Below are 24379 nucleotides of genomic sequence, written 5' to 3'. Positions count from 1 at the left end.
ATGCACTCTAAATGGGGTAATAATTTTCTTTAATTACCTTTGAATAAAATTATAGTTAGTGCCATTGGAAAAGTAAAGGCAAATATTTATTCCATACATAATTTTATTTTCGGCATAATTTATTCAAAAGTAACTTTTTTTTTTTTATTCAGGAAAGTTAACTTTCAGTTATGTTAAAAGAGGTAACTTTTTTTATGGATCTGTCAAAAGAAAAAATTTATTCAATAAAAACAAATTTTTTGGTACTGTAAAAAAAATATTATTTAACAAATTTTTTTTTTTTATCTTGTCAAAAGAGACTTAAAATATTAAATATTAGAGATAAGTATTGGAAATCTGAAATGACAGTTGTGTCATCTAAAAAGTAATAATTATTTATTTATAAAGTTGAAGTTAGAATTGTCATTTTATTTAAGGATGGTTGTGTAAATGTAAAAGAAATAAATGATAGAAAATATAAAAACACAGTTGTATAATTTAAAAAATAATAATCATTTATTTACAAAGTTAATATTAGAATTATCATTATATTTAAAAATTATAATATAAATATAAAATAAATGGAGCACAAATATTGCATCCCTATAAAATTTTGTAATAGAAAGCAAAACTAAATAATAATAAAGAGTTAAAAATTCTTATTGGCTTTGAGAGTATGTGCCGCTAGCACTACTCTATCTTAATCAAGACTCGATTAAAGGATATGATTGTTGGTGGTGTTAATTAGTTCGCTTGCAACTTACACAGTAATCAAAATCCGCAACACAACACGAGATCAGTTCCGGACGGTGAGGATTTTGTGATCCTCATTATGATCGCATAAAAAATAATTCATTCATTTTTGTATATTTATTTCTGCATCTAACTCCATCATGATATATATTTTATATTTAGTATTTAATGATCTCGACAGACTATCTTGGGAAAATAAATAAAATAAAATAGGGTAATGTCAGATGACTTTAACATGGAAGGTTAAAATGATGGGTTTGTCCATTTCCATTTACCAGGGAATGAAATGTCAGATGCACATGCTTCAATTTTGTTTGATTTAGATGGTTAAGTGGAATCCAACCAATCTTTCCAATAAAATTAAAATACCTCCTAGAACGCCTAAATCAAAGTAATCCAAAAATATTTGGCTTTTTACTAATTAAGTTCGCTTACGGCATCTCCAACTTATATGTCAAAATTTCATACTTCAAAAAAATAAAAATAAAAAGTATAATGTGATAAATTGGCATATGATATTTGTGCATACTTTAATTGATATGTCAAATTTATTAATATTTTATTTTTTAATTAAACAACAATGATACATTATATAATACATTTTAAAATAATAATAGGAATCCATAGATTAAAATTTATGTCAAATTTAACATATTTGATGATACGCTAAATTTCAAATAAGCATTTGAAGTATTGGTTAGAGTTACTATGGATGTCAAAAGTAATTATTTATTGTATCAGGTAAGATTTGACGTATTGATTGAATATGCTTTTATATTATAGTAATAATAACATTTTTCTTCTTCTAAGTAATAATAACATTGGCTAAATTAAGTTTTGGTTAAAACTAACTAAAAAAACAGAGAGAGAAGATATATTTGTTGTGTAAGCCATTGATTCATAAAATTTAACCAAATCACACAAATTGAAATGGTTGCAATCTAATTGGGTATTTTGACGAATTCACAAGCATTCCTGATTGTAACTTGCATAACATTCTCTCTTTAAAATTGATTGTTGATTCTCTCGTTTTTTATTACTATCTTCGATTGGTGACAATTGGTGCACAATGCACGTGCTACTACTGGATAGCTTAGTTGTTGATTCACCCCATATGAACCAAATGGACTTCATGAATGAAAGAGAAACTTTTAATAAATAAACCCAAATTTTAAAATATTATTTATATATTTTGTTTCGTTTTTGTGGGGACGATATTACATACATGTGCTTTGACCATGATATTAATATATGTATGTATATAACTCTTTTAATTTTTATCATTGTTTATTAATAATCTACTTATCAACTTCTAAGGCCTAAATCAAATCAGATAATTTTATCATTAATTATCTTGATACCGAATTATTAATTACGATTGGTTTCTTTCACGTCAAAGCCAAGCCAAACACGTAAAATGGACCTGCCGTAGGTTTACACACGGAACTGAGTCGGCCAACAACTGCGAAACTTCCGACCTAAAACGAGAATTGATATCACGACAATAATATATCAATCCAATACAATTGCAACTCGCCAAGGTGCTTCCTTTGGTCCCACAAATATTTATGAGGTTCACAATTCAGCATGGACACGTCGCTCTTACCCACAAAAAGGTTATTAAGTGTGTGTCCCATATATCCACTCATTTAAATTATGTGTTGTGTACGAGCATATTGAGTTTGTTCAAGTCATTCGTTCACATCACGAACATGTGTATATAATTTGAATTAGTGTATGACACAGCAAACACACTTAGGATTGGTTTACCAACACTTTCACTTTTTAATTTTTACTTGCTCCGAAAATAAAATTATATTTTTGATTTCTTAAACTAAAATAGAATGAGAAATGATGTTGAATAATTTTATTTTTACTTTCAATTTAGTAAAAATATTTTGAAAGCAAAATATAAAAATTAAGTTTAATAATTTTAATTTTAATTTTGCTTTCCTGGTCTTGAGTGTAAGAGATGGGTAACAAAGTCGCATGGGTTTCCCGAGTCCGATATCAATATACACACAAACACAAATGATTACAACCTCCGTATCTCCATTGGTCTACAGAAAAAGTACAGAGAGAGATTGACGAGGCTGATATTCACCCAACCAAAAATCCATCCAACAATCAAAACAAAATCCATTACTTCCTGTTAGCGAATCATCTCTCTTCCAATGCCAGAATCGTGGACCTCAGCCTCGGCAATCTCTCTCTATATACTGTGTGCCGATGCCGGAATCCATGGAAACCAGAGCCTCAAATTTGGGTCTCCCTCTCCGATGCCGAAATTCATGGACAAAATGACCGGGAATAAAACTTTTGCAGTGTGAATTTCTTGTAGATGGGAATTTGGGTCTCCCTCTCCGATGCCTAATTGCCGGATTCCTTGCTCATATCGTCACATCCTCATCGCCGTTTAATCCGCCGATAAGTTCAGTCCGGCCTCAGCTTGGAGACACTGCTCGCCACCGCCATTCATCTGCTTTCAGCTAAGTGGGCTTAGGTTAAACCAGTAGAGAGAGAAAGTGTTTATGTCTTCTCACTCCTATCATCGGATGCAACTTGAACTCCATCGGTGGCGGCGGCATTTGAGACCACCAGGGTCTCTGATTTGGCAGAGAATTCCGTCAATTTTAACTTCTTTGAGGAGGAATTTCATACGCAACTTGCTCTTTCAAAACGGGTTTCAGTTTTCAATGGCTGATCAATGGTGGGGAGGAGGTGGGCGGAGGAGATGGGTGATACGGCGGATGACCCCTGTTAAGAATATATATATATATATATATATATTTAAATAATACTATAGTAGTACAAAAAAGAATTCCTACGAACATGGTAGAAAGTAAAGAAAGTGGAGATTTCTCACTTTCTTTTCTTTTTATAAAATTAGAAAGTATTTTTTTAAAATAAAAAAATAAAAATATTTTATTAAACATATTTTTTACTTCTACTTTTCAATTTTATAAATTGACGGTAGAAATCATGAATCATTCCTGTTAATAAGGTTTGGGCGGGTGTATCCTCCCAGGTCCTAGCGTCCCGCAATAGTTTAAAAATTTTACTTCCATTCCTGCTCAAAACTGTAAAAATCGCCACCGTTTAACATCTTTATCCTCGTGGATATCCGCCTCGCCCAGTTTAAGACCATAAAATTCTTATCCTTTTTTTTTTTTATCAACTAAAATTATATAATTATTGAAAAGATTCATAAAAAAAAATAGACAATAAATAGTTTAACATAAAATTCAACATTAAAAACATTCTAAATGGTTCCAAATTTTCAGATTTTATTGTAAAACAAACTGTCTCAATATATATACTAACGAAATAAGGGTACTAATGCGAAATATATATACTAATGAAATAATGAAATTTAAGTAATCTAGCCATCTAAACAGGGTGGGGTGGGGCGACCTCCCCCGTCCCTGTACCGACCTCACGTAGGTTTTCATTACATCAAACCATTTCCGCTAAAATAAACTAAATTGTTCTCCGAAACTGTCAAAAATGGGCATGGGGTAGGGCAGGTACCCACGGGGACGAAGCAAATTGCCATCCGTACTCATGTCAAGGTTATTTTCTTTATTTTAATGTCAAGGTTATTTTCTTTATTTTAATATATATATATATATATATATATATATATATATATATATATAATTTCAAATAAATACTTAACAATCATAGTAGGAATTTTCTTTTGTACAAATTTTTTCGTTTTTGTTATTATATTTGTTCATTACTTCTATCCCATAGGGTAGAAGGGTTTGTTTATTTTGATTTTGTCTAAATATATATATATTTGTTACTAATTGGAAGAGAGTTAGGTTTCCAACTCTTTTCCTACTCGTCCCTAATTTAATTAGAATGAATCCAAGCCTATTTCATTTGAGAAGAGGCATTACTTAGCGTGAGCGACTAAAATTGACATTATTGACAGCAAGAGCTCCCTCGGTGCATTTATCAAGACATTTTAATTTGTTCTGGTCTTTAACTTTATTGTCGAATAATCTTTAATCACCATTCATTCAAATCAGCTCCATCAAATCTTTAAATCCAAACATCCAAAGGGCAGACGGAATTATTTATCCTTTAAGTATACTTTGAAAAAAAAAATTTCGCAAATTATATATTACATTGTTAATGTTAATATAGCAATATGAGACCATCGTGCAAATTTTTTTTTTTTTATTTTTTATAAAAAAAATTCAGAAAATATTGACTAATTCATGTGGTTTACTAAATAAAATTTAATATGAAATTTTAATTATATAATTATATTTCAAATTGTTAGATTATCGTCTTAATATTTATACACATAAAAAAAAAATAACGAACTAGTGAGAAAAATTATGACATAGCCTCATGATAGTATAACTCTATATGAAATCACAAAATAAATAAGACTTGTTGATTGACTTATATAAACACGGCAAATTGTGAAAATAGCAATATTACCTTCTTTTGTTTATTTTTCTTAATAAATTACGAAAAACTTTAATTATGAATAGACTATGCAAATTACAACGATATAAAAATCAAAATAAACGAGCAATTTTTTTATTTTAAAATATAGGAGTTTGTATTGATTTAATTATATATATTTTTTACTAATATGATGAGTAATCTTTTAGACCAAGGCCTGTAGCCTTGTCTTGTGTTATTCTCTTTCTTTTATTTTAGTCAAAAGTTTGAGTACTTAAAATATGTGAATTTTAAGAGAAAAAATCATAATAAATGAGAAAATTTTATATACAAATATACTATTGTTTTTTTTCTTTATATTATATAAATTTTATAATTCAAAATGCTAATTATTGTTTTTGAGGAACACTCTTTATCCACCAACATTCAAGGATTGTAACTATAATTTTTCATGTTTTTTTTTTTTATATTTTTAATATGGGATGTGGTTATAAAATTAAATCCGAGTTCAATTAATTTTCTTGTTTTGTTTTTTCTATTCCAACATTTTGTAGTATTTTGTTGACTAAAGTAAGAATTGAATTTCGGTTGTATTTGACCACTAAAATTTACTGTAATTTTTTCACTGTCCTAGCAGCGGATCTTTACCAAACAGTCCAATCATTTTAAGAGTCGCACTCCTTTACGGACACTGCTCGCCTTCTTCTCCCTCCAGCACTCTCTCTTACCATCTGTCATCAGACTCTCTGAAATCTCATCAATTGACTCTCTCTCTCTCTCAAATTTCTCGCTCTAAAATCATGTCCTCGGCCACCCTCCTCAATGTTGACGAAGAGTCTCTAACCGGCCCTCTCCTGACTCGTCCTCTCCGTCGATCAGCCTCCAACGCCACCTCTCAGGTCGCCATCGTCGGCACCAACGTCTGCCCAATCGAAAGCCTCGATTACGAGTCTCTCATTTCTCCACTATATATTTATATTTAAATGTATAATGGCAGTGTTTTGCTTAATTTAATGACTGTTTGTGACCTGGTTTGTTATTTTGAAGTGCAGAATTATAGAGAACGATTTCTTCACGCAAGATTGGCGGAGTCGCGGCAAGATCCATATATTTGAGTACATATTCATGAAATGGATGCTGTGTTTCCTCATCGGGACAACGGTGAGCCTCGTCGGATTCTGCAACAACCTTGCCGTCGAGAACATCGCCGGCATGAAGTTTGTGGTCACCTCCAATATGATGTTGGAAAGCAAGTCAGTGCAGCAATTTCAATTTTAAAGCTTACATACCATGAATTTCGTTAGTTTTGGTGCTGGATTTGTGACACGTATGTGTTGATTCAATTTGTACAGGTATTTGGCGGCATTTATTGTTTTTGCAGCCTCCAATTTCGTTCTGACCTTGTTTGCAAGTATGATTACGGCTTTTATATCACCCGAGGCTGCTGGTTCAGGCATACCAGAAGTAAAGGCCTACTTGAATGGTGTGGACGCACCGGGTACCTTTTCTCTGCGAACACTGGTTGTTAAGGTAATAATATATGAACTTTAAGCGGCTGGACTGAATTGCATGTCTTGTTTTGTTTGTAAACATTTTTCAGTTGGGAATAATTATAATATCATGCGTTTAAATGCTTGGCATGGGATACTGCTGTTTTGAATCGACTGGGGATGGGGAACTTGTTGGGGATGTGGACCCATGAATAATAATAGGCTTATAAGGTATGAGGATCACAGTTACGAGAATGTCAAGCTGAGGCTGAAAATGGTGATGTGAAAGCAAAAAAACACGAGCTGGATAAAAAAAAATGGGAGTGAATTGAAAACCTACATAGGTTCTGAAAATATACAATATGATGAATGGAACCTTTAGGAGGTGGTGGTCAAGGGAGATTTGCTGGGAAGGTAGGATGAGAGACAAGACCATGGATTGTCAATTTGGCAAAATACTTTCCATTATTTTCTTTTCCTGCTTATTTAATGATCAGTATTCACAAGTGTTCTACTGTTCTTGCAAATGCCAGTTAGTTAGGGTTTACCTAGAGATGACACTTGAATTGTCAATTGTCATGAGCACATAGCAGTTAGTTGAGTGCACTTGAGGCGCCATGCGCCAATTCCCTTGGTAACCTAGTCAAGACATGGCCTTTGTCATTGATAGAGTATGTGGAAGATGATAAGATTGCTGGAGGAAGAACTAACAAGGGGGAGAGTGTAAAAGATTGAGGCTTTATTCAAAATTCTCAGATTGCATTTGCCCATCCCAGTGGGCGGTTTATGGCATGGGCCATGGAACCAAATATATCCTTGGAAACCAAAAAAGCACCTTTGGTTGTTGTGGCTATAATTGGAATTGTGGGTGGTGCTATAATTCAGGGATTAGGACATGGGTCTATCGAGGTGTTCACCGCGTCTATGGTGTGGGCCCTTGACATGGCCATGGATGTCAGGTAATGGCTAGACCCGTGCGGTCATGACAAGAATGGAACTGTGCTATACTCCCCATTCATCGATGATATTACCATAATTTGTTGTCTATGGTGTGGGCTGTGACAATATTTTGCGGTTAAGAGCTTGTTGTATGCCGTAGTACAACGAGGTCTAGTTTACCACGGAGAAGTAAGCAAATTTGTGTTATAGTCTAGTGTCATAGATTGTAGCATGTGCAGGTAATGATCATTGCCACATGTTTTAGTTTGAGTTGTACTTCATGGCTATCATTAATGGGAAACTTGGGTGCTATATAGTTTAGTGGCCTCAGTCGGGGGTTTGTCACAAGGGGATCGGTGCATCCTGATAATGTCCCTGGACTTGGTAAGGAAGGTCATGGCATATATAAAGTTTACAAGCGATGTCACTAATCACTTTGTTACAACAAACGCAGCGAACCCAAGAAACACGACAAAAAATAAACATGTCACACAAAGAATACAAAGATTACATGGTTCAGCAAAGCCTACGTCTATGGTGAAGATTCAACGAAAGGTTTCACTATGAGAAAATTTGGAGATTACAATTTTTACTTTTAGCCCCCAAACCCTAGCTCTCGCTTTCACTCTCTTTTCTGCAATTTTCACAGTCTCCATATCCATTCGAAACTCTAAACACCCTTATTAATGGGCTATAAAAGAGTACTAAATAGGTCCACAACCCGAATGCAAAACGGGTCGTCGGGTCACAACACTACCCGGAAACAAAATTCAAACCACAACATCACACTCTTTATGGTCGAGTTCTGCTGAGTAGGAAACATGGATTGTGGAATGCCTTCCTGATTTCTGGAAAACCCTAACTAGCACATGCTGCAATAAGAAGAATGAACTTCCCATTATAAGAGTTCCATTTGGAACTGCCTTAAAAAGTCCTTTCCTTGCTCTCAAGTGTCTCTCCTATTGGTTTGTGAATTACTTCCTCCCATGAATAAACAACCCTATTATACAATGGTGTAATTTGCTTGTAGTTGAAAATTAGGACACACTGCGGGTGGTGCTGGATCAACCCTAGACTAGTCCTACCCTCAGGGCACTAATCCAAGAAATCCCAGCTATACTGTAATTTGGGTTGTTAGATTCAAAACCCTTGGAAATTTGAGGTTATGTCCTACAAAGTTTGGTATTTCAGCTTTTCTGTATGGTCAGCAGCTCACGTGAATAATATCATTATGGATAATTGAATGAGGAGAGGTAAATTTTTTCATAATTGGGTCTCTATGTAATGATGTGGGGAGTATGTGGGACCTAATTGGACTTGGTAGAAAGTTGAATTTTTTTTTTTTCGCTTCCTTACAGGAGTATATAGCTTATGTTTCCTTTTTCTTTTTGTATCGGTCACATGTACACGGGTTGCGACCCTTTTTGGTGCTCTTAATAAAATTCTTCTACTTATAAAATAATCCCAAGCTTGGTTCCGAAAGACATATCAGCATTCCTTGTTGCTTTTTCCTTCTGTATCATTGCATTTTTCTATCCTTATCCTTATTTGTAGTGTTCTTCTGAGAATGCACATATTTAGAAAGCCACTACTTCCAAGGATTCCTGTGCCGCAGATGTTTATGCATATATAGTGGAAAGTATTCCTGTGGGGAAGGTGTTTTCATACCTATACTTGTTTTGTTTTTTAATGTGTAGCATATATTGTGGAGAATTGGGCATATTTGTTCTTCTATTTGAATTTATGTAGTTTTCTTTTCTTTTCTCTGCCTCCAATTGTTTTCAATCAGATGCATGGAAATACTATCTCCACTGTCATTAGATCTTTCTGTAGATATTACCAAACCAATATTATTATGGATCTATCAATTGATTGCTTTAGATAATTAGCTTACTTGCTCATTATTGTATCAGCTTCAGTTTCTTAAATTTTTTGCCTATAGAAACACAAACACTGTTGTTTTCTTGAAAATTTGGAGGTCTCATCTTGATGTTGACTTTATTTATAGATTGTGGGTAGCATTTCTGCTGTGTCAGCATCTCTTCATGTTGGAAAGGCAGGACCCATGGTGCATACTGGTGCATGCATTGCAGCAGTGTTGGGTCAGGGTGGGTCAAAGAAATATGGGTTGACATGGAGATGGTTGCGTATTTTCAAGAATGATCGAGACCGACGTGATCTAGTGACATGTGGTTCAGCTGCTGGAATTGCAGCTGCTTTTCGTGCGCCTGTTGGTGGTGTGTTGTTTGCTCTTGAAGAAATGGCATCCTGGTATTATTAACACATGCATCCATCTGCACTATCATTCTCTATTTATTTCCATTTGTTGGTGTTTCTAAATTCCTGTACATGCCTGATGATTAATAATGCTAGGGAAGAATGATCTTTTCATTTATTAACGCTGCTATTATGAAGGTTTGCATATGTTGGTAAAATATGTTAGGAAGTTTGTGCACTCAATGCTTTCCATTTGAGATAATTGTACTCTTGTTCAGGAGAATGTACTGAACGTAGATATGAAAGCCATAACATCAGTTATGGTACATAAGAAAGGGTTAGATTTAATTGTTCATTTTCTGCAAAAGAATACAAAAAAGAAAAAAAAAAAAAAAAAAGAAAGAAAAAAGCTGTAGCTGTGATGCCTGGACATGGGGATTTGGTGTTGGACCAAGGACTCCCAAAAATCTAGACATAGGAAGTGACTATGTGTATCTGCAGGCCAGTTATATATAGAATGTGTTTCAGCTTTTAGTATGCCTTTGAGCATTGCGCCAATGTCTAATGTAAAAATGCAACTTGCGTCTAAGCACCTTGTCAATTTATTTCTCTCTCTCTACACACACACACATCATTTGTTCTAGCAAAGAGCACATCTGTAACGACCCAAAACTAAATACCAATAAAAAAATAAAAAAATAAAAAAATTCGGCATGACCTCTGCTAAAAAGGGTCCTACAACAACTTGCTTAAATGCATAAAAATGCATAGGGCCTCTCTTGGACCTTCAAAATTTACCTAACCTGTTCCAACACAATGCAAATAATACATTTCTTTCATCCATTCATTAAATCTCAACATTGTTCAGTTTATGTTGGAACACTTGCATGCTATTTAATCCAAATATCATCATTACAGTCCCAAAAATATAATTACAATAACAAGAGTCCATAAGTCTCAGTACGGAATACAATATGCTAAGTTTTACAAAAATAGTGAGACCCAGATACAAAAACAACAAAATGATCATCTAATCCATGCTAGGTCTGTGGTGGAACGACATCCGCCACTTCATTCCCGTTTTCTGAAAAATGTTAAAATTAAGGGGTGAGCATAATGTCACGGGCTTGGAGTTTCAGCACCACTCTAGCTACTCCCGTGCGGCACCAAGACGTTACTTCTACTCTCGCAAGTACTTGGTCAGCCTAATTCCCGTGCACACCTTAGCCAACACACTCCCCTCGTGCGCTTACTAGTGTTGTAGTGGCCCTCGCCCTCTCCTCATTTGGCTTGCACACTCACACACACTAAGGTACTTAAGTTAGCAAGGAAATAATACTTCTATTACTTCAAAGAATGCTTTGTATAAGGCTAGCACTCAAATTCTACAAGGCTCTCAAGACTCACTCTAGGACTTGTTGGCTACAAAATGTAGTCGTACTCATATTTATAGGCATCCCCATCCCTAACGGACGGCTAGGACGCATTCTAACCAACGGCGGAGATCGATTCTCTAGAATCTTCTCCCACCTTCTTCACACTTCCATACAGATCTACAAGTATTTACAATATTCTAGAACTCTCCATACTACTACACACAATTCTGAAGAGCTGTAGAATATACTACACATATCTAGAATCTTCCACACAACTCTAGACAACTCCGGAAGACTCTAGAAACTCCACTCGTCATGCAGTTGCCATGCAGCGTCCTCTTCAGCGTCTACGTGTCGCCTACGTGGTATAACCTACATAAGCGGGGCTTGACAATAAACTCAGTAGGAAGTGCCTAAGGCACACCTCTTGAGACCCCGTGAATCCACACCATGAATAGGAATAAAGAAATTGGGATCATACCATGTCGGAAAAAAACAAAAAAACCTCCATGCCACATCATTAATCCGATACCACAAATGAATATGCCATGCAATGTCACTCTCCATTTTTCAAAACCATTTCCATCATCATTTTTAAACCGTTAGTGAACCCGTCCCATGGCAACTCCATGGCGTCATTTGGGGCCCAGATAACTCAACCACACTAGGGCGATCTCCCTAGTCCCCTCTAGGTCTCACTAACGCTGCGGTCCCTAAGCAACTCCTAGGCAGCCGGGTTTTTCACAAAATCTTTTTCAAAATTCTTTCCCAAAAATCCCTATCATTTCTTTCAAATCAAATTTTCCCATTATTTCCCAATGATATGCATGAATGTCTCATGCTTCTCAATGCCATGTCAAATGAAGGATTTTTATTATTCACAAATCAACATAAGATTTTCATATTTCACAAATCAACACACTTCCATATAGCAAATTCTAGCAAATTAATAAAAATAGGCATGAAAATTTAATACTTAGACATGCTTTACAACATAAAAATTTCTAAAATTATATTTCATGCTTTCTAATCACCAAACTAGCACTTAAGGCACAAAAAGTTTGAATTAATCAACAATTTGCATGCTTCATTATCATATATATCAAACAACACATAGTCACAACTTTGGCACAATACATATATATAATAAAGCAAGAAATTTTCTACAAATCAAGCATGCTAATCATCAATTAAGTAGAGTAATTCACAAAAAGGCCCAAGAACATGTGAATTAGAACCCCTACCTCCAAAATTATGAAAATCCCCAAATTTTGTGCCCTAATTTTGAAATCCCTAGAGTGCACCAAAACTAAAATTGCTTACACCCACTTGAAGATCTTGCCGTGCTCTTTGTTTTGCCGCAAATCGCATCCAAAAATTCCCAATGAAAATAGCTAGATCGAGGCTTATATGGTTGAAGGAAGAAAAGAGAGAGAAATGACACAGAGAGAGATAACCCGTAGAGAAGAAAGAAAAGGCAGAATGGGTCTGTAATGACCCATTGGTCATTGTAATGGTTTAATATAGGAGTGGGTCCCACGGCTTATTAAAAAAAAATTACTTTTAACATTATTTCTTATCTATATATATAATAACTAATTGAAACATTACAACATCACACAAATTCCTTGTACATTTTTTTGTAGTAGATAAAGGGAAACTTTATTTGGGTTAATACTTGGTATGGTGTCATCCACATGTGCATGTTCTTTATTAAGTCTATATTCTTTCCTGTGATGTTGTGGCCTGAATTTGGTTCTGGGTCGAAACGCGACCCATTGATTGAGGAAAATATGACCCCTTTTTTTGCTTGCGGGTTGTGGATCTTGTTTAGTACTCTCTTGTAGCCCGATATATAATGGTGTTTAGGGTTTAGAGTAGGATATTGAGACACTAAAAACCACATAAAAGAGAGAGAGAGAGCGAGAGCTTTTGAGTTTGGGGGCTGAAACTTGTAATCTCTAGATTTTCGTATAGTTAATTCTTTCACCGGATCTTCACCATCGATGTAGGCTTTGTTGAACCACGTAAATCTTTGTAAATTTTGTGTGTGGCGTGTTTATTTTCTGTCGTGTTTCGCGAGTGTTTCTTGGGTTCGTTATGTTTGTCGTAACATTTCCTTCCTACTTAATCATTAAACCTAAAGCATTTCTCTGTAGTCTTTGTTTTTATCCTATTATGATAATTTGCAAATTTCACCACAAATGACCTTTTGCATTCCTATAGTACTTATTTCTGATTTAACATATAGAAAAATCAGTTTTTATTTTTATTTTTTTATTTTTTTTCCATACTGATAATTATTATTATTATCTTGTAAAACATTTTACGTTTTATATAACTTTCCCTAATCTAACTGATTGTTTGTGCTCTTGAAACCAACATTATGGATGCCTCTTACCACTTGTTATGTTTTTTTTGCATCTTTGTAGCAAATAGACTGCATGGTGTTGATGACTGACGCATGTGTATTGGTGTCTGTTTAAATGAAAAAATTCCAAATGATTGTCTCCTTGTCGTAGATTATTTATTTTAAATATTTATATCGAGATTTTGTTTTGCAGGTGGAGAAGTGCCCTTTTATGGAGGGCTTTCTTCACAGCAGCTGTTGTTGCAATCGTGCTTCGAGCTTTGATTGATGTTTGTTTGAGTGGCAAATGTGGGCTCTTTGGTACTGGGGGTCTGATAATGTTTGATGTCACCTCAGCAAATATTACATATCACCTCCGGGACGTGCCTCCTGTTCTTCTTCTTGGAGTTATAGGAGGCATATTGGGAAGCATATACAATTTTCTTTTACAAAAAGTTCTCCGAGTTTACAATATAATTAATGAGTAAGCTCCCCCTTTAGCTTGTCCTTTGATAGCATAAACTTTCTTTTCAAAACACTATGGAGAATATAATAGTGAGCTTGTTTTTCTTTTTTTATTTCCTTTTTCCAGGAAAGGCACTGCTTACAAAATACTTCTTGCTTGCTCAATCTCCATTTTCACATCCTGTCTTCTATTTGGATTACCATGGCTTGCATCTTGCCAACCTTGTCCACTTGATGCATCAGAAGCTTGTCCAACAATTGGCCGGTCTGGTAACTACAAGAAGTTTCAATGTCCTCCTAATCATTACAATGATCTTGCCAGTCTCATTTTCAACACAAATGATGACGCAATAAGAAACCTATTCAGCAAGAATACTGACTCTGAGTTTCAGAACTCCTCGATGCTCATATTCTTTGCCACCTGTTTTTTTCTCAGTATCTTAAGTTATGGGATTGTGGCTCCCGCAGGTCTCTTTGTGCCTGTTATCGTGACAGGTGCGTCTTATGGACGTTTTGTTGGAATGGTAATAGGTTCAGAGTCAAACCTTAACCATGGCCTCTTTGCTGTCCTGGGTTCCGCTTCACTTCTTGGTGGATCTATGAGGATGACAGTTTCCTTGTGTGTTATTATCCTAGAATTGACCAATAATCTATTATTGCTACCCCTAATAATGCTGGTTCTTCTTGTTTCGAAGACAGTGGCTGACATGTTTAATGGAAATATTTATGATCTTATAATGAAATTGAAGGGTTTTCCTTACCTAGAAACTCATGCTGAGCCATACATGAGGCAGCTGACGGTTGGTGACGTAGTCACGGGCCCACTTCAGATCTTTCATGGTGTCGAGAAAGTTAGAAATATACTGCATGTTCTCAAAACTTCAAGGCATAATGGGTTTCCTGTGATAGATGAGCCTCTGCTTCCTGTGATAGACGAGCCTCAGCTTTCTGAGTCCCCGGTTTTGTTTGGTCTGATCCTGCGTGCTCATCTTATCACATTGCTAAAGAAGAAAGCTTTCTTAGTCACTCCAGGTCCTGCAGGCATTGATGCCTTTAAGCAGTTCTCTGCAGATGATTTTGCAAAGAAGGGTTTGGGCAATGAAGACAAAATAGAAGATATAGAATTGACTGAGGAGGAGATGGAGATGTTCATAGATTTACATCCATTTACCAACACGTCGCCCTACACAGTTGTGGAGACAATGTCTCTAGCAAAGGCTCTTATACTTTTCCGAGAAGTTGGTTTACGGCACCTGCTGGTCATGCCCAAGATTTCTAATGTAAGTTCTCTTCTCTTTCTTTTCTGTGGGTTCTGGGATAGGGGAGAAAGAAGTTTGGAAATTTCTTTCTGGAGAACGGACGATTTGGGGCACCTTTTGGGCATGCCATCACATTGCATTTGGATAAAAAAAAAAAATTTGCTATACAACGTGTTTCCACTTATCTCAAGTTTCTTGCATCATATTTTAATGGCATTCCAATTATCTTCATTAACCATGAAGTGGATATTATTTCCACTGCTTCCTTACTGTAACATAATTGGTTTTCCCTCTCCTACTCATTTTCGAGAATTTTTTTATGAAGTTCCAACAATATTTTTTGATTTGACACCATTTTCCCAGTTATACCTGTAGTCTGATTTTTTCTGGTGCCATCTAAAATCCAATTAAAAAATTTACATTATTGTTATCTGCATTTAATGAACCCTATTTTCAATTTTGCCTCACACTTTTCATCTCATCCATTAGCTGCTATGACTTTTTAGTCCTTGAAAGAGCCACATGTCCTCTTTTAGATTGACGTCCTACTTAAAGTATTTTTATCTTCGAACGCCCTTTCCCCCGTGTTCATTTACTTACTGCACCTTAATGCTATTGTTCCTTACTTGCAGAGATCTCCAGTGGTGGGTATATTAACAAGGCATGATTTCATGCCAGAACATATATTGGGTTTGCACCCTCTGTTGGTGAGGAGCAGGTGGAAAAGATTAAGATTCCGGTTTCCTAGTTGGAGAAAATTATTTTAGGCATCTCAACTAATCTTTAGAATTGCTTCTGAAAATAAATTTGTAAATAGTTCCCATTGAGCTGCCAAGGTAACAAGATCATTATAGGATTTTTGTTATACTTTTCCAATTTCCTCAAGATCATTATAGAATTACTGAATTTATCAACGACCTCAATTCGGAGTATTTACCTTGAAAGCTGTTCGTTGAGAGCACTGAAAAGTAGTGAAGTTGGCTTGTTTCGGTGTTGAACTTCTATTTCTCATTTGTTGGAATCAATAAACTAGTATTGTGAAGTATAAAAACTGTGTCATATTGATTGACAGTAGTCACGATTGAGAACTGTGTCGCAGTTTTTATTGTTCTAGATTATGCAATTTAGAGTGTTAAAATTTTATCTTCTTTTCCCTTTAAAACCCCGAATATCAACATTGCCATTATCATAGTCATTGTCGTGTTGTTCATATGGTTCTGCAGATATGGTCTAGATGTTCAATTCATGACCGTTTTGAAGGCTTAAGTTATCGTGTATTTATCATGGTATAATGCATTGTACGATTGATTGATTGTCGTGTCTTGACCAAGTGTTACATACATTATTATAGACACAGCTTTTAAACAAAAGAGAGTTTTGATCCGCAAAAGCTCCCTGTCCATCCCCATTAATGGAAATACCATAATAAATGTTGTGCCTTATTTTGAATGGCACATCGAGATTACTTTAGGGTCTAGAGAGAGAGTTTACGACGACGTGCATACTATGTGACCATGAATCTATCTTCACTTTTGGCCGTCGAAGTATACGATCTTTTTGTCAACTAAAAACGAAGATCATCAAAAAAGTAAAAATATGGCTTCTCTCCTGTTAAAATGTTACATGAAGTTTAAAAAAAAAAAACAAAAAAAAACAAAAAAACAAACAAACAAGCATCTCATTAAGAATGAAGATTGGAACAAAGGAAGATATGACCAAGTTATTTACTGAGTGAAAAAAAAATATATATATATAGAAAAGAAGAAGATGAAATTCCTTTAAAAACATAGTGTCACTTATTATCCTCTCCTGCCACTCCTAATGTAATCCATCCTGATTCCCCACAGCTGCTCTCCTACTGACTTCATGTCTGGACGATCAGTTCGCGTGGGCGCTGCACACTGTATTGCCAAACCAAACATTTTCAGAAGTACTTCCTCATCTACCACTTCCTGCATTAAAGGGTCCACCATCTCCATAACATTTCCTTGATTGTACTTGTTGAAGGCCTGCAAAAATACACATAATTTGAGAGAGCTGACATAGATTGGCACAAAGTTTAGATGGAACTAAGGAAAGGATCACTTAAAAAAAAAAAAACTAAAGAGAGGACAACAACAGAGGGCCGAGAGCTTTATAGCTGTCCCTGCAATGTGGTAAGCATGCATTTTTCTTTAAGGAAACCTAAGTCAGCTGTATCAGAAAAACAACAAAATAAATTAAATTCAAAGTCGATAGAAGCTTACCCATCGAAGTGTCACCCTCTCATCGGGAGGTCTCCTTAATTCTACAGGACGGCGGCCTGTAAGAATTTCTATTAATAAAATCCCAAATGAGTATACATCGCTCTTGGGGGTGAGTTGATAGGTCCTCATGTACTCCGGGTCAAGGTAACCGACTGTCCCTTTCACTTTGGTTGAAATATGTGTTTTTTCAGAGTCCACTGAACCAAGCCTAGCAAACCCAAAATCAGCCACTTTAGCTCGCATGCTTTCTGTAAGAAGAATATTGGACGACTTCACATCTCGGTGTATAATTTGCTTTTCTGTTGCAAAATGAACAAAAGAATATGCATCAAATGGTTCAAGAAACAATGGACGATGGGCAAATGATACATAAAATGCACTGTACATGATAAAATTAAGTAATCTCGTGCACTGGGTTAAAGATGAGAGTTTGGATAGAATTGCAGTGATTTTTAAGCAATAATGTGAGATATTATTTTGTAATTGGCAAATTTCGGTGTCAAAACAAGTCCGATCAAGTTGTAAATTTTCAGTTTGATTTTCAAGACTCAAGATCCGATGCGGAATTGAAGATTGCTCGTGTCTACACTTCGATACACTCCGTGATGGTGAGAACAACGCATTAGTAAGGTGAGTCTGTGAGAACACTTGCATGGTTTCAAAATTAGGCATTTAGGGAAAATTTTCCAAGTATAAATGTTGTTTTACCATCTTGCCCAATTTGAATTGGTTCTGAGTCTTGGAACCGGTTCAACTCTTAAAGGCTTTCTAAAGGATTTCAAATCTAGCCAATTTGAACCGGTTTAGAGTTGGTTTAGAGACTCTGAACCGGTTCAACAACTTTTGCAGACCGAAAAGGCAACTTTGAATCCTGGTCTGTTTTGGCTTTCTCTTTTTGAACAGACTTTTGCCATAATGATCATGCACGAAATTGACTTGTTTTCCAAGAACAATTAGGTTTTCAAAAGTCTATAAATATATATTTTCTCACTTAGGGTTTTCTACAGCTCTTGCAAACAAAATTCTGAATTATTTTGAGAGCTAAAATTATTTTGAGAGCACACATACTATACACACGAGTGATTTAAGATGCAGAAGTTTGTTTTATCTTCAACAAATTCTAATTTGTAGAAAAGGGGTGGAGCGATCACACTTTGAAGGAGGGTCAAAGCATATTCGGGGAGTGTTGTTTGATCCACCAGCATCCTTCTACAGAGATCAAGAATAAGCCTGAGGTCGAGAGCTGTTGGACAGGGGAGTCGCAAAGGCAGGGATTGTCAACAATTGATTTTTGGTAGAACGATAGGGTGTGAGTAGGAGTCAAAGTGAGATGTACTTTGCTTCAAACATAGTGGATCGTTTTGCTCGAGATGACGAAAGTCTCTATAGTTTTCATCCCAGTTGGTCGGATTTCTTCCAACTAGGGTTTCCAAGCACAAAAACCCAATGTCTCTCTAAACTCATTTTTTACTTTACTTGCACTTGAATTTTTGCTTTGTGGTTGTTTAATTCACTTTTATTTCGGTAAATTTAATTTAAGCAAAAATTGGATAAAAGAGCATGTTGAACCTATTCACCCCCTCTAGGTTGCTTATCCATATTATATTCCACAACCATTCTGCATTGTGCAACTCACAAATAAGACAAAACATAAGCTACTGATGAGATTATAATTTTGGGAAGAAGGCAAGGATGATGATGATGATGATGATGATGAATGGTAAAGTGATTCGGAATTCAAAGTGAGGAATGTTATAAAAAGTACATTTGCTTTTAATTCAAAGGAAAGAATAAGAAACAGTTTCAAGCTCATAATAGAAAATTTAGATGACAACAAACTTTCAGAGAAGATCAAGCTCCTAATTAGTAGCTGACTGGTGATGTGATTTACTTCAGTCAGCTACTAATTAGGAGACACAAAATGGTAGCATTTCTTTTTCTTTCTTTTATCTTTTTTAAAGGGAAAAGCGGGGGTTCAAAATCTCAAGCTTTAACTGCTTCTGAAGCATGATTTATGGTGCAGACTTACATGGTACATGGAATTTGTCATGTCTTATATTGTGATATTGTCAAGACAGTACACTGTTTTAAATTCTAATGACTGGTCTTTCTTTTTTTTTATTTTCATTTTTTCTTCATTCCAAAATCGTGAAAAGGTAATTTTACAGCCGGCAAGGGAAAGCCATATTTGTTCACAATATCAACATCATCCTTGCCTTATCTTTGTTCACATTCTCGGTGATTGTTTTCTGAGAGGATGGACCAAAAAGTATAAAATTTGGAATTGAACAGCCTGAAACTGATACTCCGATACAGCCAGTCGCAATTTCCCTGTTGATTTTCTTTAATTTTCTTTCATCATCATCGTTGTCATAATCCCATATGAATGGGGGGGGGGGGGGGGGGGTGTTGGCCACATGAATTATCTCTCTCCAATCTTTTCTATTACATGTCGTTTCACCTATTATATTTAATTTTTTAAAGTCATATTTAATAACCTCTTCCCGTGTCATTTTTGATCGCCCTCTCCGTCCCTTACCTTCTATTAACAACTAGTTTCCTCTTTGACTGGCGCATCTCTAGGTCTCCGATGTATGTGTCCAAACCATCTAAGTCTACTCTCTCTAACTTTCTCACATTTTCTTTAATTTTCTGTGTCTACTGAAAATTGATTGCTAGAGTTTGATGTGGAATTTAACCCAATATTTATTACAACTTTAATTATAAAAAGTAAAAAAATTAACTATATGGAGAGTGTTGTCACCTGCATAGAGATGGAGATAAGTTAGGCCGTGAGCAACATCAATGGAGATTTCAAGTCTCTGATTAAAATCCAAGATTTTACCCTGCAAACCTGCCAACAATAGCAGCCACATTAAGAATGTTAAAGTTACCGTTCAGATCAGAATATTAGTCAATCCCTCACTATTTAATAATCATACCATCCAGATGTTCTCTGAGAGTCCCGTTCGGCACATACTCCGTAATAATGAGGCGTTCATTCCCCTTATCAACATAACCTAGCAGTTTCACCAGATTTCGATGATCAATTTTGGCCAGAAGTTCAACTTCACTGCTGAATTCAGTTCTTAGAGTTTCAAAGTATTCCTGCACAAGGTTTTCAGTTTTACATGGGAGCATTGTAAGATACATAGAGGGCAAGCATTCGAGAAGGATACATGAGGTTTTTCATGTGAAACAGTTTGCCTGAACTTCGAAAAATTAAGTCATATGGAGAGGAAGACTGAAATTATTTTATTAAGTTGCTTGTGTATTCAAAATTAGTAAAGTTACAGTAAAACTGACATGATAATTTTAAAATTAACATGATAAGGGAACTACATTTAAATATGCGATGAGAAATATAGGAGACCTACTCTATAATTATTTGGACCCTCTTTTCATTTTATTTTACTTAGTACAAGAGCACATTTGTAAAATTGATTTGATCTCAATGACATTGGTTTGACCCAATATGCACATTTCATCACATTCACTAGAGATAAATTTGAACTGTCAAAGTACACTAAAGCAAGGTTGTTAAAATTGGGTTCCTATGCTGGACTGATTTAGGGTTCCCATGATCAGATCGGGAACCATAAGATCTACAAAATAAGCAAGATAATGCCTAATAGCATACGTGTGTTAAATAATTCTTAAAAAGTATACAAGAAAAAACCTAAAACTCATGAAATAAATAAAGAAGAATTAAGACAAGTATTTCAAATACATTAACCTCCAAAATCTATTCTTAATATTTTTGAGTGCATTGTTTCTTACATAGATAAACAAATTATTAGTACAATTTTCTTTTTCTTTTTTTTTTAATTTAAACTATGATAGCACATCACAGTATTAGATTTAAAATAAAAAATAAAAAAAACAAAACACCATGCATCTCTGCAATTTAACTTTATGTTATATGGTCCAAAAGAACTGAAATGCAATATGACAATTCCTACTACTAGAAATATAATATGGGCTTTTGCTATCATCACGTGAGGGAGAACGATATAGCTGAAGTAGTAAATTCTAGGACACAAGAAAAAACTTTAGCTTACTTTCTTTGCTCGTTTTATCGCAACCACCTGGCCATCTTGTAGCTGGGCCTTGTAGACAGTTCCAAATCCTCCTTCACCTATCTTCATTGATGGTGAAAAATTTTGGGTGGCTCTAGCAACCTGACTCATATTGAGATGAATTGATCCAAGTCTACTAAGTTTAGGGGACATAGAGAACCTTGAAGGACTGGGTGGTACTCGTAATGGACTGCCTGGAATCTTTTCAGAAACAGAATTCATTTCAACAGATGAAATTGAATCCACTGCACAACCAAGACGATCGATTAACTCACTGTGCCAAATTACCAGAAAAAATAAAAATAAAATAAAAACTAAGCTAGCGCATACGAATGTGATAAAGAGAAACTTCAAAATCATAGAATTTTTGCCCATAGACTCGGTAGGGAACATAAGCAGAAAACAATTAATGATCTTGGGATTAGCTTATGCAAAACAAAAATGTGCATGTGTCTGAGGGTAATCCAGTGTGGTAATAATCTAGTTCTATTTTAAAGAAATTTCTATATCACAAACATTAACAATGTATGAATCTAAATATAAAAGATCTTCAAAATATAAGGATATTCTGACTTACTTGAACTTGGGTCCTTTGCAAGAATATGGGCTTCATCTTTTCTTTTTGTACGAAAGCAAGGGCAAAGTAAACTACAACACAGAACAAAAATTCCTGGCAATGCAATAGCCAACTTTTTTGTGGTTAACGGAGATTTGTGAGCATCTCTGTCTTCACTGTGACTTATCTGATTAGAATCATGTTTTGTGGATTCTTCTCTAACCACCTTCTGCAAAAATTTCCTTCCTGACTTTAGAGTTAATTCATCTGCAAGACAGTGTAGAAAGTACTTTGTCACATTTAATCAACATAATTAAACCTATCCTATGTTTTGGATTAACGACATAAAATAACTACTTCTTTCCCTGAAAATTTGGCATAGAAGGATATTCAACACAAACCGCAAAGAAACATTCTGTAGTAAAGATTACCTAGTGAATGATCCAGTCCACAGTAACGAATTCTGACGTTTTCCGTGATGAAGCAATGATTTGCATGATAGAATTTGAGGGACTCGCAAAAGAGAGATCTGTCTACTAATTTCCCATTAATGTAAAAGAACTCATGACCAGAGTTGCTTGAATAGGCTGAATAGCTAATAGGATCATTATCACAGCCCTTTGACTGTATTAACATCCCAAAGGCAGAGATTCTTGGAAATTGGACGAGCAACAACAGAATCAACACAATCACTGCCATTCTCAATAAATTAATGCACCTAACTTCCATCTTTCAAAATTCAAAGATAATGGAAGCATAGCTGAAGTCATCAAGTCACCACTAAGCAATAATAACTAAGAGTTGTAGAAACATGAAAGAACAATCCACAGGCACCTCACATATCAACAAATGTATTACGTGCCAAATTTACAAAACTGATAAAGAAGAAAAACCTAGATGGAAATAGAATGAAAGTTCAGAACCCACCGATACATCAGTTTTGGATCATAAACTGCCCTAAATAGTAAATGCCGCAATCACCTCCAAAGACAACCAAAGTCTTTAAACCCAGTTCATCAGATTGGCATAGGAGATGGACCCAGATAGAAAAGTATCTGAAAGTCAAAACCTTGTTAACTTTGGGCTAAATGTTGAAAGTGTGACCTCAATTTCCCAAAATCACTTCCAAATCCGACTGAAATTTTGAGATCTAGATCACCGAACTGACAAATACATTAAACCCAGTTGTTTCAAGGACTATAATGTAAACCCAAGAAGTCAAAGCGCCAAAGACCTGCAAAAGTATACTGAAATTTTTTAGATTGCCAATTCCTCAAATCCAGAAATGACACAAGCCCAGATAAGAAAAAAGCTAAAACCCAAAGGAGTAGTATTCACTTTTCAAAGGGTGATAATCATGATATTGGGGTTATAGTATTAAAAGGGATGACAATCATGATATTGGGGTTATAGTATTCAAAGGGATGATATTGAAAACTTCTTCAACCCAATTGCATAGTATTACCCAAAAACTAAACCAAAATTCTTTCATACCAAATTCACCAAACCCAGAGAATGAGATAAACCCAGATGAGATATCAACTAAAACCCAAATGGACTGAAACACACACAAAAAAGAAAAAGAAAATAATAATAATTGTTCAGTATGATTGTAATGAGAGAAGCAAACCTGAAATAAAGGCTACTGAGAGTTGGAGGAGAGAACCTTAGACCATATTTGGTTGGATTGTTTTGTGAGAGAAGAATCAAAAGAAGGCAAGAAACGGAAGAAGACCGGCCTGAGTAGAAGATGGTGGGCTCTGATGTAACGTTTGGCCGTCTCTGCGTATATAAAATTGCATACATTCCAATGGAGGGATATTGTTGACCGTTGGAGAAATGTCACCAGACACGCCACCCCACGCTACCCTTCTCACGTGGGTTGACATTAGCAGCTACGATTATGTACGTGTGTATACGTATGATGATCATGGTCGGTTCACATTGACTGATAAATTGGAAAGACTTAATATTGATTGAAGGTACGTAACGTTTATTCCAACTAGTTAATTAATTGCTGTCATTTATCTACCACAAATAAAGCTTACAATTTTATGAAATACGGAGTAATAAAAGTACAATTTTATGAAATAAAATAAAGTTATAAATTACACTTACCTTTTTCCTATACAAAATATTATTTCTGATAGTACAATTATATTTTAAGAGGAACTACAATGCTAAAATGATAGTATATTTTAGTAATTCTACTCCAATGGCATATTTCATCCAAAATGTTATATTA

At 35.2% G+C, this 24379-nt stretch overlaps 2 protein-coding genes across 2 annotated transcripts; one reads left to right on the top strand and one right to left on the bottom strand.

Moving 5' to 3' along the window:
- Positions 1-5834: 5834 nt before the first annotated feature.
- On the top strand, positions 5835-16415 carry LOC132277340 (putative chloride channel-like protein CLC-g). The gene is made up of 7 exons (XM_059779187.1): positions 5835-6106; positions 6210-6410; positions 6510-6687; positions 9595-9857; positions 13744-14013; positions 14122-15274; positions 15886-16415. The coding sequence occupies exons 1-7, from the start codon at positions 5958-5960 to the stop codon at positions 16018-16020; spliced, it is 2349 nt and encodes a 782-aa protein (XP_059635170.1). The 5' UTR covers positions 5835-5957; the 3' UTR covers positions 16021-16415.
- A 415-nt stretch (positions 16416-16830) lies between these two features.
- On the bottom strand, positions 16831-23996 carry LOC132277341 (calmodulin-binding receptor-like cytoplasmic kinase 3). Its single transcript, XM_059779188.1, has 8 exons — positions 23765-23996; positions 22566-23368; positions 22156-22401; positions 21561-21823; positions 20442-20607; positions 20264-20353; positions 17500-17798; positions 16831-17262 (listed from the first exon to the last, which is right to left on the bottom strand). Exons 2-8 carry the CDS (start codon positions 22861-22863, stop codon positions 17053-17055), a joined length of 1572 nt encoding a protein of 523 aa, XP_059635171.1. The 5' UTR covers positions 22864-23368; positions 23765-23996; the 3' UTR covers positions 16831-17052.
- Positions 23997-24379: the final 383 nt, after the last annotated feature.

The sequence above is a fragment of the Cornus florida genome, unplaced genomic scaffold (assembly GCF_030987335.1).
Source record: "Cornus florida cultivar Cherokee Brave unplaced genomic scaffold, ASM3098733v1 CherokeeBrave_3.0.0_Hap2_Chr10, whole genome shotgun sequence".
Classification (NCBI taxonomy): domain Eukaryota; kingdom Viridiplantae; phylum Streptophyta; class Magnoliopsida; order Cornales; family Cornaceae; genus Cornus; species Cornus florida.
This window is presented reverse-complemented; position numbering and strand designations above follow the sequence as displayed.